Source organism: Heteronotia binoei, chromosome 7, assembly GCF_032191835.1.
Source record: "Heteronotia binoei isolate CCM8104 ecotype False Entrance Well chromosome 7, APGP_CSIRO_Hbin_v1, whole genome shotgun sequence".
In the NCBI taxonomy this organism is placed as follows: domain Eukaryota; kingdom Metazoa; phylum Chordata; class Lepidosauria; order Squamata; family Gekkonidae; genus Heteronotia; species Heteronotia binoei.
In genome coordinates this window covers 58,185,220-58,199,083 of record NC_083229.1, presented here as the reverse complement: position 1 = coordinate 58,199,083, position 13,864 = coordinate 58,185,220, and the positions used below count along the sequence as shown (strand labels likewise).

The window sequence follows — 13,864 nt, the reverse complement described above, 5'->3', positions numbered from 1 at the left end:
ATTTTACCAATATCTTTATGAAAATTAAAAAAAACCCAAATCTCTCTAATGATAGCCAATAAGACCATTAAACAAAATTATCCATGGTGACATTTTATATTTACTTTGTATTTTTCTTTTATTCTTGTCACTCCACAGTCTGAGCTCAGTGATGGTATTGCAGTATTAGTGGGAAGTAATGACAGAATACAAGGAATTGTAAGTCAGTTGGAAGAAAGCTGCAGAACAGTGGAGGTAAGCAGTTAAATTTACAATTTACAGAGCTGATTTTAGTTTGTAATTAGGACTGTTAGATATGTATAAGTGGGGGACTTGCAAGGTCTTGCAGGAGGCGCCTCATTTTTCTCTCCTCCACTGTTTCCACTTTCCCTTTCCTGAAGACCCCGATAGCCTCTACCCTTTTTCTGCTTTTCTTCCCACCTACCAGACAAGGCTAAAGAGGTCAGTAAAATGAGTACACAGCTTGCTGGGAGTAAGTGTAGATGACTGCAGAAAGCAATGGCAAACCACCCTGTAAAAAGTCTGCCATGAAAACGTTGTGATGCAACGTCACCCCAGATTCAGAAACAACTGGTGCTTGCACAGGGGACTACCTTTACCTTTTTTACCAGACAACCTACCTTTATCTTCCCCCTGTCTTCTGTTTTCCCTCCTTCCTCCCCATGGCAGCCTTTCCCAGGAAAATCCCTGCATAGTTCTGGCTGATAGGCCAGACTCAATTGCATGGTGGAGAGTTCACAAAGATTTATAGGGGGCACCTCACTTTCTCCTTTATCCTCTTCCCCACTATTTCCAAGGCTTGAAGGCTGCCAATACTCTTGTGGTTGCCTAGTAATAGCAGCTGAGGTAATTCATTTCTTAAAACTACTAATGTTACTTCTGTTATTTTGAAGGTTTTTTAAAAAAAAACCCATAATTTTTTTTATTTTAGTTTTCAGATTTTTATGCAAATCTGGTGCATTTATCTGGTTTATAGAAAAATCTTTCTTGCCTGCACATGGCTCCAGCCCCCAAATTTAAATATCTACATATTTGGCTGCACTGATAATTAGATATGTTGATAAAATGATGGGGAACTACTTGTATGCTTATACAGATGGATACTCTTAACTGGGGAATGAAGCAAAACAAATTTTCAGATTATATAGAGCAGGGGTCCTCAACCTACGGCCCGCGGGCCAGATGCGGCCCGCTGAGGACGTTTATGCGGCCCGCCGGGTTATGGCAAAATCAGACCAGAAGTGACGTTCGACCTAAACTCGCGTTAGCAACGCACACTTCCGGCACTGGGCTGAGGTGATACTGAGGTGAGGTGAGTTCCCAGGCCGGGGTGTGTGGTGTGGGGAAGGGAGAGAGATGCAGAAGACGGAGAACTGACGGCCCGCGGCCTTGTACAGTAACGGCAGTCCGGCCCTCCAACAGTCTGAGGGACAGTGAACTGGCCCCCTATTTAAAAAGGTTGAGGACCCCTGATATAGAGGGTTGCTTTCTGAGTAGTGATGAGTTCTATGCAGCCCAAAAGTTTACTATTCAAATAGCACAATTTGTCTGATAAAAGATACAATCTTAATAATTTTAATAATCTATCATCTACCATCAGGGTTAGCCCAGTTAAATGTGTTTAGTAAATAAGTCCAGATGATTCAGGTAAGCACCTGGTACCACAGTCTGGGTTATCAGATTCCTTAATGGATCCATAGAGCCATTTCATATCAGGAAAACAGCACAGGGAAAATGTTTTAAGGTCCTTTGCCCACATGTCATGGTTTCAACTTGAATCAGGCCTTCACACTCCTGAGAATCTGAAGTTCCTCTGAATTAAAAAGGAGCTTCGGTGGGGAGGGGGGAGGTTACTCAATGGCATTGTATCCCCACTTAGCTCCCTCTGTTCCCCAAACTATGTTCCCAGGCACTAGCCCCTCCCCCACAAATCTCCAGGATTTTCCCAAGCTGACATTGGCAGACCTAACCAGTACTGAATCAGAAACAGATCTAGTTTAGCTGAGTATAAAAAAACTTTAATGTGTGAAGACACCTGAAGGAAAAGTCACTTGAATTTTTTCTTCTGACTTTTTCTGTTGGAACAGTTGATCTGCTGTGGCAATCCTCATCACCAGTCATTTTGAGGAAGAGGCATGCTACCTGCAGTAGAGAGGATTATGGTCAATTGTGGCCTGAAAACTGAAGGGTGTATGTGCAAATGGAGCTAGAAGAAAGTGAAGAAAGGAAATGATGTTCTGGAGAAAATGGACAATAGGAACTAAAAGTATTAATGACTGCAAAGGAATTTACTTTCCTCTCTTTTGTTTCCATAAGCCATCCAAAGCTGTTACTACAACTGTGAGCCCTTTGTGGGGAGAAAGTGAGATATTGAAGAAACTGTGGTAAACCACTCTGAGACCTAGGGAAGGGGAATATATATTTAATAAATTAGTATGTATGCGTGCAGGGCTTTTTTAAAAAATCAGGAACGCAGTTCCGACTGGCTTGGTGACAGTGGGTGTGGCCTAATATGCAAATGAGTTTCTGCTGGGCTTTTTCTACACAAAAAGCCCTGTATGAAACAGTGGTGATGTCAGGGTGTGTGGCCTAATATGCAATAAGTTCCTGCTGAGTTTTTTCTATTAAAAAGCCATATGTGTATTTATGTATATATGTATGTATTATTTTTGATTTATAATCTGCCCTTCCCTCAATGGGCATATGTAGGTATGCATGCATGCATGTATGCCGTGACCTGGATAGCTCAGGCTAGCCCTTTCTCATCAGATCTTGGAAACTATGCAGGATCAGCCCTGGTTAGTATAGCCCTCCAAGGAATACCAGGGTCATGACTCGGAGGCAGGCAATGACAAACCACTTCTGAATGTCTCTTGCCTTGAAAACTCTTGAGGGGTTGGTATAATTCAGCTGTAACATGACGTCACTTTCCACCACCATGTAGGTAAGTATGTACTATAGAATGCTGCCAAAGCTCATTTGCCATACATGTGGGAGCCATTCTGCACAGTAGGATCCCACTTTGGGGAAGAGGTTGCAGGGATAAATTGGATCTTTAAAATGCTGTTGGAGGAAGATGAGCTGACCAACTTTTGCAGTAACTGCTTGGCTGAGACCTGGCCAGCATCACTGATGAGAACAGGCTTGCCAGGGGGTGTTTTTTGCTCTCATGCCATTACCAATCACTCTGTTCTGCCCTAGGCAGCACCAGTCTAGGAGCAGGCTATCATAGTCAGTATTGTCTACACTGATTTGTGGCAGCTCTCCAGAGTCTCAAGTTGAAATCATGTCTTACCTGATCATTTTAACTGGAGATGCCAGGGATTGGATATAGGGTCTTCCACATGCAAAGCAGATGCTCTATCACTGAGCCATGGTGCATCTCCAACACATATGTGCACTCTTATATTACGGGACTGTATCATGTGGAAGTGGATGGGCATACAAAATAAATTAATTCTGCCAGGATTTTGGTTCAGTTGCATGTTAGGCCAGCTGCAAAAAAAGATTTAGCTGTTAGAATGGCAAGCAGTCTATAGCTCTAAACTGTAGTGGGTCATTCAGATGTAAAACTGAAGATATAATGAAATGACTACTGATTGACATGCCAAAGTTTTCCATTGGTATACCTGCAGAAGAAAGCCCTTATGAACAGATTAAATTCCTGCTGTTGCTTGGTCTTCATGACCTTTGTGTATGACTTCTTGCTTGTTACCATATTACTTTAGGAGTCATAACTCCCATAAGGGTCAATTAGAGAGTGTCAGTGCTTAATTGGGAGCACCATGTGGTCTGTTTACTCTGCACACTTCCCCTGGAGACATCAGTAAGGACATCTGAAACCTGCCACTCCTCTTTTGACATTTTTCAGGCACAAGAAGTGGCATTTCTCTTTACAGATAAGCTCTCAGGTCACATTGCTGGCAAAGATCTGTGCCTTGACTATGTCACTTCTGCCTGTGGAGGCTGCCAGTACTGCAAGGAGATGATCTTAGGGATGTTGGAACAGAAGCTGATACCTGAGGTTTAGAACATCTGAGCAACTGGGCAATTCTACCTGCAGCAGGCATCAAACAGGGTTTTGGTTGTTGAGGGGCCGGTCTCATGGATATGATGGCTACTGCTTTTTTTTTTTTTTTGTAAATGCTTTGATGTAGCAGAATTCCATTTTAGGTGACTTTCAGACTATCATTGCAATATCAGAACTTTAAAAATTAACAGAAAGTCAACAGGTGCAATGTCATGTGACAGATAACTTACTGTATTGACTGATGTTGTTAGCCGCCCTGAGCCTGCCTCGGCGGGGAGGGCGGGATATAAATAAAATGTATTATTATTATTATGGAGAACCTTCAGATATGGCTGAAGATATTCCACCAATCTCACACACTCTTTAAAAGAAAAGGGGGGAAAAGACAACTAACATGACTGAAGTCCCACCACCCCAGTGAAATATTATAAATAGAAAACTGGGGTAAAGGATGTTTAAAATTAACACTTTGTGATTCTAATTGGCAGAAAAATCCATTACAGTTCCTTATAGAACTAAAGGAAGGGGCAGGAAATAGTATATCAAACAAAGTCCAAAGTCTTTTAAAACCTCTGAACCAAGTACTGGGAGGAAAACAGTATAAACAGTTAAAAGTTATTTGTTGTCAGGAAAGCATTGCTTTGCAAGGATGAAATTGGGTACTATCAGGAATTTGCAGACACCAATGAGCCTTTTAAGTACACTGAGGAACGTAGAATCAAACAAAAGCAGAGACTCCTTAACATTCAAGTTTTAACTGAGTCAAACAACAACAAGAAGACTGAAGAGTACAGAGAATGATAAATTAAGAAAGATAAGCAATTTCTAAGACCAAAGTCTAGGATTTCCAAAACTGACTCACATCCAATAACTACTCCCCCCCCCCCCCCCCCACTTCCATCTTGCCAGATTTGAGCAATGGAGATGTGCACAGTTTTTTTCCACCTTCATTGCATTTTAATAGGCTTTGCATCCATAAATAATCCAAGAGATTATGGAAAACAGCCTTCATAATGTTTACATAAGAAGCTTCCTCCAAATTATGATTATGCATTTCACATCATCGTCATCTCTGTTGGACATCAGTTTGACCTTGAAATTTACCAAGTGGAAAGAACTACCTGGAACTGGGGGAGAAATAGCCTACTCTTTATTCTGTTGAGAGATGTGGGCTGCAATCCTTTGCACAGTTGGATTCAATGGGATTTGAACAGCCTGAGTGACCAGGTTTGCTTGCTTCATTTATTAATGCAGGATATTTTCTGACCTAGCTTAAATTAGCTCACTGAAAACTTTGAACAAGGCACAGCTACGAAAAGAGCAAGCCTAGTTATTTACTTCTAGTTTCAAATTAAAAGGCAGAGCCTGCTCAGCTATATTTAGCTCTTATGATTGGCACAAGATGAGCTTTCAATTTATGTTAAGAAAGAAACCACACTCCCAACTAATGCAAATTTATATGGTATGCCCGAGAATAATCATATATAGGTATAAAAGTTTACCTACAGAGAAAAATACTTTAAAAGCCATTGCAGTTCATAGTTTTGGATGTGATCTGTAATTAAACTGTGCTGTATAATTAAGTTTTAGCACCCTATCTCCAGCTTTTAAAATATTTGTCATCGTAACAACTTAAGTGTTGGCATGAAAGCCAGCATTTTCTAAGACAAGCTTGGATCAGGAATGCACATTCTGGTACAATTTTATCCCTCTGTCATTATAATAGAATGCTTAAGATTGGAAATACTGGGAGGGAGAAGAACTCTTCAGTTATCCGACAGCTCTGAAACATTTCATTTGTTTATTTATTTAGAAAAATGATATGACACCTCTTCACAGGACCTGCTTGAAATGAAACAGATTTCATCTAAAGGACTGCAGAAGCCTCAGGGCCTTTAAAAGTTACTGCTCAGGGTCTTTAAAAGCCTCCATTCACAAAAAAGCAAATATTTGATAAAAGCAATTCCCAGAATTTCTGGAGATTAAAAATGATGACAGTGTAAGCTTTAACATATTTTATAGGAATGCTGCAAAAGGCAGAAGGAACAATTGTGTGAAAAATTTGATTATTTGTACGCCATACTAGAAGAAAAAAAAAGTGAGATGACACAAATAATCACTCGGAGTCAAGAGGAGAAATTGGAACATGTCCGGTCTCTGATTAAAAAGCATGCAGACCATTTGGAGGCTGTGTCTAAACTGGTGGAATCAGGAATCCAGTTCATGGAAGAACCAGAGATGGCTGTATTTTTACAGGTATGTGAGAGAGACTCCAAAAGCAAAGAGAAATTCTGTCCCCAAAATTCTAAATTACTCTTTTCATTTCTTCATTTACACACTATAGCTCCTCTTGTCATTGCCTGGAAATTATCGTTTTTAGTATTCATATCAGTCTACTCAGTAGTGACCTTTGAAGGGGTATCTGTATCTATGTTTGGGAATTTTTTGTCCATTGATTCTGCAAGTGTTTCATTCTGATAATGTATGTCACCAACACAAGTATAGAGCAGGTCACCCACTAAACAACAAACTCAAATGTGGTGATCTCCAAACTAATAATGGTTAAGAGTGAAAACGAGGCTGAATACAAATGACACTTTACTAAATGGCTATTTATCATGTTGTACATGCAGACCAGTGTCTAGAACAGGGGTGGTCAAACTTGCTTAATGTAAGAGCCGCATAGAATAAATGTTAGATGTTTGAGAGCCATAAGACATGAACATCAGACGTCTGAGAGCCACGAGATGGTTGGAAGGAAAGAAGGAAGCAAAATAGATGGGGAAGAGAGAGGTAGAAAGAAAGAAACTTTCATTTTAAAAGCACTCTCCAAACTGCCAACTGGCTTGGCTGGGAGAAGTGCCTCCTCCAAGCCATCTGACAGGGTGGTGAGGGCTTCAAAAGCCACACAATATGTGTGAAAGAGCCACATGTGGTTCCTGAGCCATAGTTTGGCCACCCCTGGTCTAAAAAACCAGAGCTATTGTTAAATATAATGTGAGGAGAGGTACATACTGGATAATTGGCTTGTCTTATGTCACATGTTTGCCATTGTGACATGCTTTCATATGGCAAATACATCTAATTTGGTTATTTCTGCATATGTTTAATCCAGATATTCATTGGAGTCTTAATACAGTGTCTAACTTGTCTTCATTTCTTTTTTCAAACTTTTTTTTTAACTCCCACACAATGGAGTTGAGGCCTAAAGCATAAGATGAGGTCAGATGTCTCTAATATACAGGACACCCCTTTTTTCAGAAAAAGCCACATTTTCTACATCAGAGCATAATGAATCTTCCTTCTTTCAGAACACGACAGCTTTGCAAAGAGATGCCACTACCCTGCAGAGTTCCTTATGTTTGCGATTTTGAGCTGGGAAATCCACCTACACCATTCTATTCATAGCTCTCATAGTCAGGGCTGGGTTAACCATTACGTTAAATACTCTCAAGCTTAGAGCCCAGAAAACTTGATTCAGTTGAAATGATTTAATTATTTTGGAGTTTTCCAATTAAAAAAATGTTTGTCCTGTTCCTTTATAAAATCCCCTCCAGTTTATAAAAGATGACTAGCTAATTTTATCGTTCTATTGTTTTTAGAATTTTAATAATTGTTAGCTATTATTTAAATCACTGTATAACTTACTGTATTGACTGATGTTGTTAGCTGCCCTGAGCCTGCCTCGGCGGGGAGGGCAGGATCTAAATAAAATTATTATTATTATTTTAGCTAACTCATTTCTTGAAAGGGTAACAGTGGCAATATACACAGCCTGCTACTGCTTAGCCTGATGAACAAAATAAAGGCACTTTATAAATTGGGAAAAATGTTCAGAGTGTCAGGTAGCCAGGTGTACCAGCTCATTCCCTCCTGTTCTGCAGCTGTGTGACAGTATGCATGAAACTGTGCAGGAAAACTCAGAAAGAGATATACCTTATGGGAGAAAATGTGTGACCTTCTCTGGGAGGGGCTTTGCTTTTACAGTCCCAGTCAATCTGAGATGTCAAAGTAATTAGTTTGTTAAAACATAGTCTAGCACTCTGAGTAAACATTTACTAGCAGTCTATATGTCTGGGGGTGTGGGTGAGCAAATTACCAGTTTAAAGATTTATTAATTTTACCGGTTTTATCTTGTTTTTCACAGAATGCCAAAGCATTGCTACAAAAGTAAGTTCTTCCCTTTCAAGATATTATGCATGTTTTCCACATTTATCACAAGCTACTAGTTTTCAAACCATTTCTTTGCAATCTCTAAGGCGAACGACACTTTGCTTGTATTTTAGAATTACTGAAGCCTCTAAAGCATTTCAGATGGAAAAAATAGAGTCTGGCTATGAAAACATGAGCCATTTCACAGTCAGCCTCAACAGAGAAGAAAAGATAATACAAGAAATTGATTTTTACAGAGGTATGTGCTTTCAAAAAAATCAAATTGGTTTCTTTTAATTATGGAGAAGTGCATACTTTGTGGGAAGACATCCTGTCAGGAATATGGTGAAGAGACCTTTTTGACATTCCAAAAACATAACATGTCTCATAATCAAAAGTAAACTTGCACGAAGGCTAACATAGCATGCTTTAAATACTTTTCTTCTTTAATCAAATCTGATGCCTTAGCCCTCAGGATGTGCACAGCCATTTTTGAGAGTCAAACATCCTGTATACCACCAGAGTTATTAACCTGTTTGACCTGTTTGTATGACTAGACAGAAGCACAACAGCTATTAGTTGCATGGGAGAACATTTCCTTGAATAAAGGCACCTATGTGTCATGGCAAGGGAATGGGGATTGATCTGGCCAGAACAGTTTAATTTCCACCAGACCTACTCTACCAATAATATTAACTCCATGGTAATAATGTCTGTCTATAGAAGCAAATATAATAATAAATAACAATATGTGTTTTACATTATAATTGTTAAGAAAATACACTGATGTTTAAGATACCTTTATGTAACAAGGTACACAGCAGCAATATTAGAGACCTCCTGACACCTTTGAAGTTACTGAGAACTTTTAGTTCTAGAATTTTGGTTCATATGTACTTCCCCCCCATCCTCCTGTTATATGGACAACCAAGAGCTCAGTCAGCTATTTCCATTACATCTATGGGACTTGCAGTGCCATTCTAAGCAGACTTACACCCTTGTAGGGCTTCTCCTTAGCAAACTCTGCTTTGGGTGGCATTGTTAATACTAGCTATTCTCAAAGAACTTTAAATAGAAATGAATTTTTGAAAGGTGTTTAGTCCGTCTCTTTTAGATGATCCAGGAATATTGACTGCAGCAATAACATTTGCAGGATCTGTTTTGAAGTAACATCATACGAACATGAGAGATGTATCTGTTTTAATAAAGCCTCTTTTGCACTATACATCTCAGTGCCTTATAAATGGTAGTTTTGAAAAATAAACATTCAGCTACAGTCTATAGTTAGTATTACAGTGAGCTGTAACATTTAATGGGTAAAGGACATGGTTTAATCATGCATCCTTGTATGTATTTTCAATGGAGCAAAGGGCTTGGATCCAGACTAGCATTTCCATGGGTGCAAGGATTTCCTCAGAATCCTGTTCCCTGGGAACAAGTGATCATCACAGAATTCCATAGAGCGTTTCCAGATGCTATGGGTGGCAGAAAGCAGGGAAATTGTGCTCTGCAGGCTGAAATCTTGCACCTATGGAAATAGTCTGAATCAAGCCAATCACATTTAAAATGCCATTTTGAGCAGTTATCTTCTAAGCTCATTGAAGTATATGGCTTTGGAAGGGTATAACACTGCCTAGGATGACACAGGTACATCATCTGTTTAGAAGGGTGTAACACTGCCTAGGATGACACTAATTTAATCCTAAATTAGTATTTTTTAAAGTTTTTAGTGTTTTTGAATACTTGATAGATGCCTCGATATTGAAAACTGATTCCGTTCTCCGAATTAAATATTTTATAAATAAGTTTGTTTGTTTATTCAGGACAAGGAGGACTCTGGTAACATTTTCATCTCCAAACACTCTTTCTTGGACTTCTCTATGGGAGAGGCTTCACAGAACACAACACAGTGTTAACTTTCTAACACTATTTTCCTTTAATAAGTTTATGCCAATATTGTTCATATAAAGGAGAGGAGAATGATACCTCAGAATTAACTCTCTGTTTACAAAGAATGCACAAATTCTATTTTAATAGAAATCAAGCATTGTGTTTCATCTCTATGTTCCATTAGAGGAAGAAGAAGATGAGGAAGAGGATGTGGTTGAAGGTAAAGAATTTGATGAAATCCACACAGAATCATCTGGTGAGGAGGATGAAGTATCTGAACTGCCATCTCAGCAGCCCCAAGGGGATATTCCACCAAAGAACACATCAGCTGTACCTCAGAATAACTCAGCACCATCACTACCACCTCCAGCACCAGATGCTGTCACCACTGCACCTAATCAAGTAATTATTTGGCATCCTGTAGGCTGTATTAAATGCTTTCTCCGTGTCCTAGTTAGCTATTGATCAAAATGTGGAGAAGGCTTAGTGTGTTTTTTTTTTAATTTACAGATTAAATTGAAATTGTTATAAACATGCTGAAATGTGACAGTTGACAAGTCTCCCCCCTTTCCCTTTCTCACTTGGACAGGAAAAAAACAACACCTAAAGGAGAGGTTCTAGATGTAGTATCAGCTGGTAGGGTTACATTCCCATCAATTTCACTCTTTTGAGCTTTAAATGCCCCTGCTTTACATATGCTTGAGGAAAACCTTTATTTAAAGTCATAAGTCTCCCACTGTTATATGTAGTTTGGCATTAAAACACACACAATCACATATGTTGTTGTGTGTCTGTTTTAAGAAAAATGAGAGGGTAGAATGAAATAGTGTAGTGGTGAAGAAAGGATTTATGTGCATTCATTGGAATATGTTTAATGTTTGTGCAATCAATCCAGTGGTACAGGTAGGTAATTTTAGACTCTGCACTTACTGATTTCCTCTTTCTTGTACTTCTCTATGGCCAGTTTGGCCAGGGATCCTGGAAAGAGTTTTCCCATCTTTTGGGCATGGAGCAAGGGGGAGGGAGGTATTTGTGAATTTCCTGCATTGTGCGGGGGGTTGGACTAGATGACCCTGGAGGTAACGTCCAACTCTATGATTCTAGATGGTAATGTATTCTTCAAGTGGAAAGCTATAGCTTGCCTTTTGGGAAGGGCTTGCTAAGCTAGTAAACTGAGTGCCTGGACTTCTGTCTCAGAGTCTGGCCCTGAAGGCATGATACAACTAAGAACCTTGAAAAACTAATGTATGGATATGGAGAAATTATATTTCTCTGCTCACCATCATTTATTATGATCCTTCAGTGTTCTTCGCTTGCTGCCAGCAAGCCAAGCCAATATGGCAAATCCAAAGGCAATTTCAATGTTCTTAGTTTCTTCAGAGAAACCTTTGCCAAGATATACAAAAAGGACCCTTTTTGTGTGAGAGAATGTCTCTCCAAGCATTGTTTTATGACTTATGACTTTTAATATATTCAATCAAGGGTGAAGTTGTGCTGATTACTGCTCAACAGCCTGCTGAACCAGGAGCTGATACACGATCAAGTGGAGACCCAACCGATCCTTTGTTTTATCCTAGCTGGTATAAGGTTCAGCCTCGACAAACAAGCAGTTCAAATATGGTCCCAGTGAATGAAACAAGCAATTCAAATTCAGTCCCAGTGGCCGAAAACAGGCAGGTAGGGCCTTCTGTTCCTGTAGAAGTGAATGTAAAGAAGACAGAGACAGCCACAGCAAATGGGAGTCCTGTTGTGAGTGGTAAGGAAGAAAATACACCCACAGCTACTTCGCAGGTTAGTGTGTAGCTTCTAGGTATATTTTATTGGTTCATGGCTCTGAGTGAAAAGTAATATCTACAAAACAAAATACATAAGTACATTAATATCTGTGACATATGTCATTATAAAGGGGAAAGTCAGTGAAATTTCAGAAAGTAATCATTTTGATTCTTTTAAAAAATAAAGCCACATTCTCAGATGTAGGTGCATACAGTATTGCAAATTAGTGTACTGTATACTTTTTGATGCTGACTTTGATAGTCTTTCATAGCACTAGTATTATTAATGACAATAAGTGAATATTGTGTCTATACTGATTTTACAATTGACTTTTGTTGCTTTGGGATGATTTGATGTACCATGTACATCAGCATCACACCCAAGTCACACTTTCAGAAGTAATTTCTGTACTTTCCTTTTACTTCTTACTGTTTTTACAACCTAAGTAATAAACAGCAAACCTTCATCCTATGGAAGGAAAACCTAAAAGTTAGTTATCATGCAAGTTAACAACAGCTGCAAAAAATTTCACCACACACAGAGTGGCTTGTTTACCTTTGTCTCTGAGTAGCCAGGATGATTTTGCTTCTGGAGAAAGAGAGTTCTGATTAAATAATGGGGAGACCAATTCAGCTCTTGGTTCTGAGAATTTAGAACAAACAAAAATGCATGGTCAACAGAGTCAATCTTGTTGCTGCCACAGTTGCAGAGTCTATCTGAGTATGGAATTCCCTGAATCTTCCTAGTGTTACTGCTGAAGATAGAGCATTCAGCCACGCTAGCATAACAGCTCTTCTATACTTTGGTGTCATTAACTCAGATAGATAATTTGGCATTTATGTTGGAGGGGAATGCCAAATGAAAAGGATGAGCACTCTGTGGGCTCTGATCAACAATCTCTTGTAATCAAAGTCCCTAATATGTCTTCTAGTGAGCTGGCCAGTTTTTGACTACTCATTGTTTTCATTGCATTCTGGGTAATATCCAAGCATGACAGTTTATCATCCAGTATATGCAGCGGGCCAACTTAACTTATGCAGTCACTTATGCAGTGGGCCAACTTAACTAGTCCAAGGAAACTTGATTCCAGATTTCAAGTTTCAAATGTCGTTTCAAATGTCTCCTGAATGTGTATCTGGCAATCACAATGAAACTACAGTATGTATAAATGCTCTAATAGCAGGACATTTTTGAGCAGGAACGCACAAGAACACAGTTCCGGCTGGCTTGGCATCAGGGGGTGGGCCTAATATGCAAATGAGTACCTGCTGGGCTGCTTCTACAAAAAAAGTGCTCCTAAAGTGAAACTGGCAATGCAGTTAAGACCTCTTACAAGACGTGTGGCCAAAATTCAAAGATCATGTTCTGTGTGCACAAAGAGTTTTTGATTTCTCAAACAGCAGTCTTCCTCACCTTCCAATATGCTAGTCAGAAAACCACATTTGAAATGCAGGAGAAAAAGCAGTTTGTAAGTTGCTTTAAAACAAAAAATGTCAAAAATCAAAAGTACTTGAACATACCTAAAGTAATTCTTTGGATCCTGATTCATGCCAATAAAACTTTGAAAACTGTCCTGAATTGGTCATATGCAAGGTCAGTTAGAACATGTCTAATTTATTTAATATTATGCATGAAAGTACTAGAACAGCAAACTACCATTCAGTCTATCTTTGAATTTGTAATTTAGCCAATCTGTAATTTAGCCAAGACCATAGGTTGGGTCCAGCTAGCGTTTTTACTCAATCTTATATAATGGCCCTCCTTTCTGAAGCCCTCATTTATTTATTTATTTTATTACATTTATATCCCACCGTCCCTTAATGGGCTCAGGGCAGGCTCATCCCACATTGCTTTTGTCCATGCAGGTCAACTGATCCCCAGTATAAAATTTGGTGGTCAAAGGGCACCTCCCCTCCTTTTTTCACCACCAGAAAAACTGGTTGGATCCAACCCCATGTATTTGTGCAAGTTCTGTACATGCAGCTTTCACTTTGGTCATATGAATCTAAAAGTGTC

At 39.2% G+C, this 13,864-nt stretch overlaps 1 protein-coding gene across 4 annotated transcripts in view; it reads left to right on the top strand.

The window, feature by feature from the left end:
* TRIM55 (tripartite motif containing 55) overlaps positions 1-13,864 on the top strand; it is a 42,394-nt gene that overhangs the window by 10,505 nt on the left and 18,025 nt on the right. For all 4 annotated transcript variants that reach the window (XM_060243696.1, XM_060243697.1, XM_060243698.1 and 1 more), the window contains exons 4-9: positions 139-234; positions 6,053-6,286; positions 8,178-8,200; positions 8,317-8,441; positions 10,257-10,474; positions 11,555-11,863. In XM_060243696.1, coding sequence (XP_060099679.1) covers positions 139-234; positions 6,053-6,286; positions 8,178-8,200; positions 8,317-8,441; positions 10,257-10,474; positions 11,555-11,863 — 1,005 coding nt within the window. The remainder of the gene's footprint in view (positions 1-138; positions 235-6,052; positions 6,287-8,177; positions 8,201-8,316; positions 8,442-10,256; positions 10,475-11,554; positions 11,864-13,864) is intronic.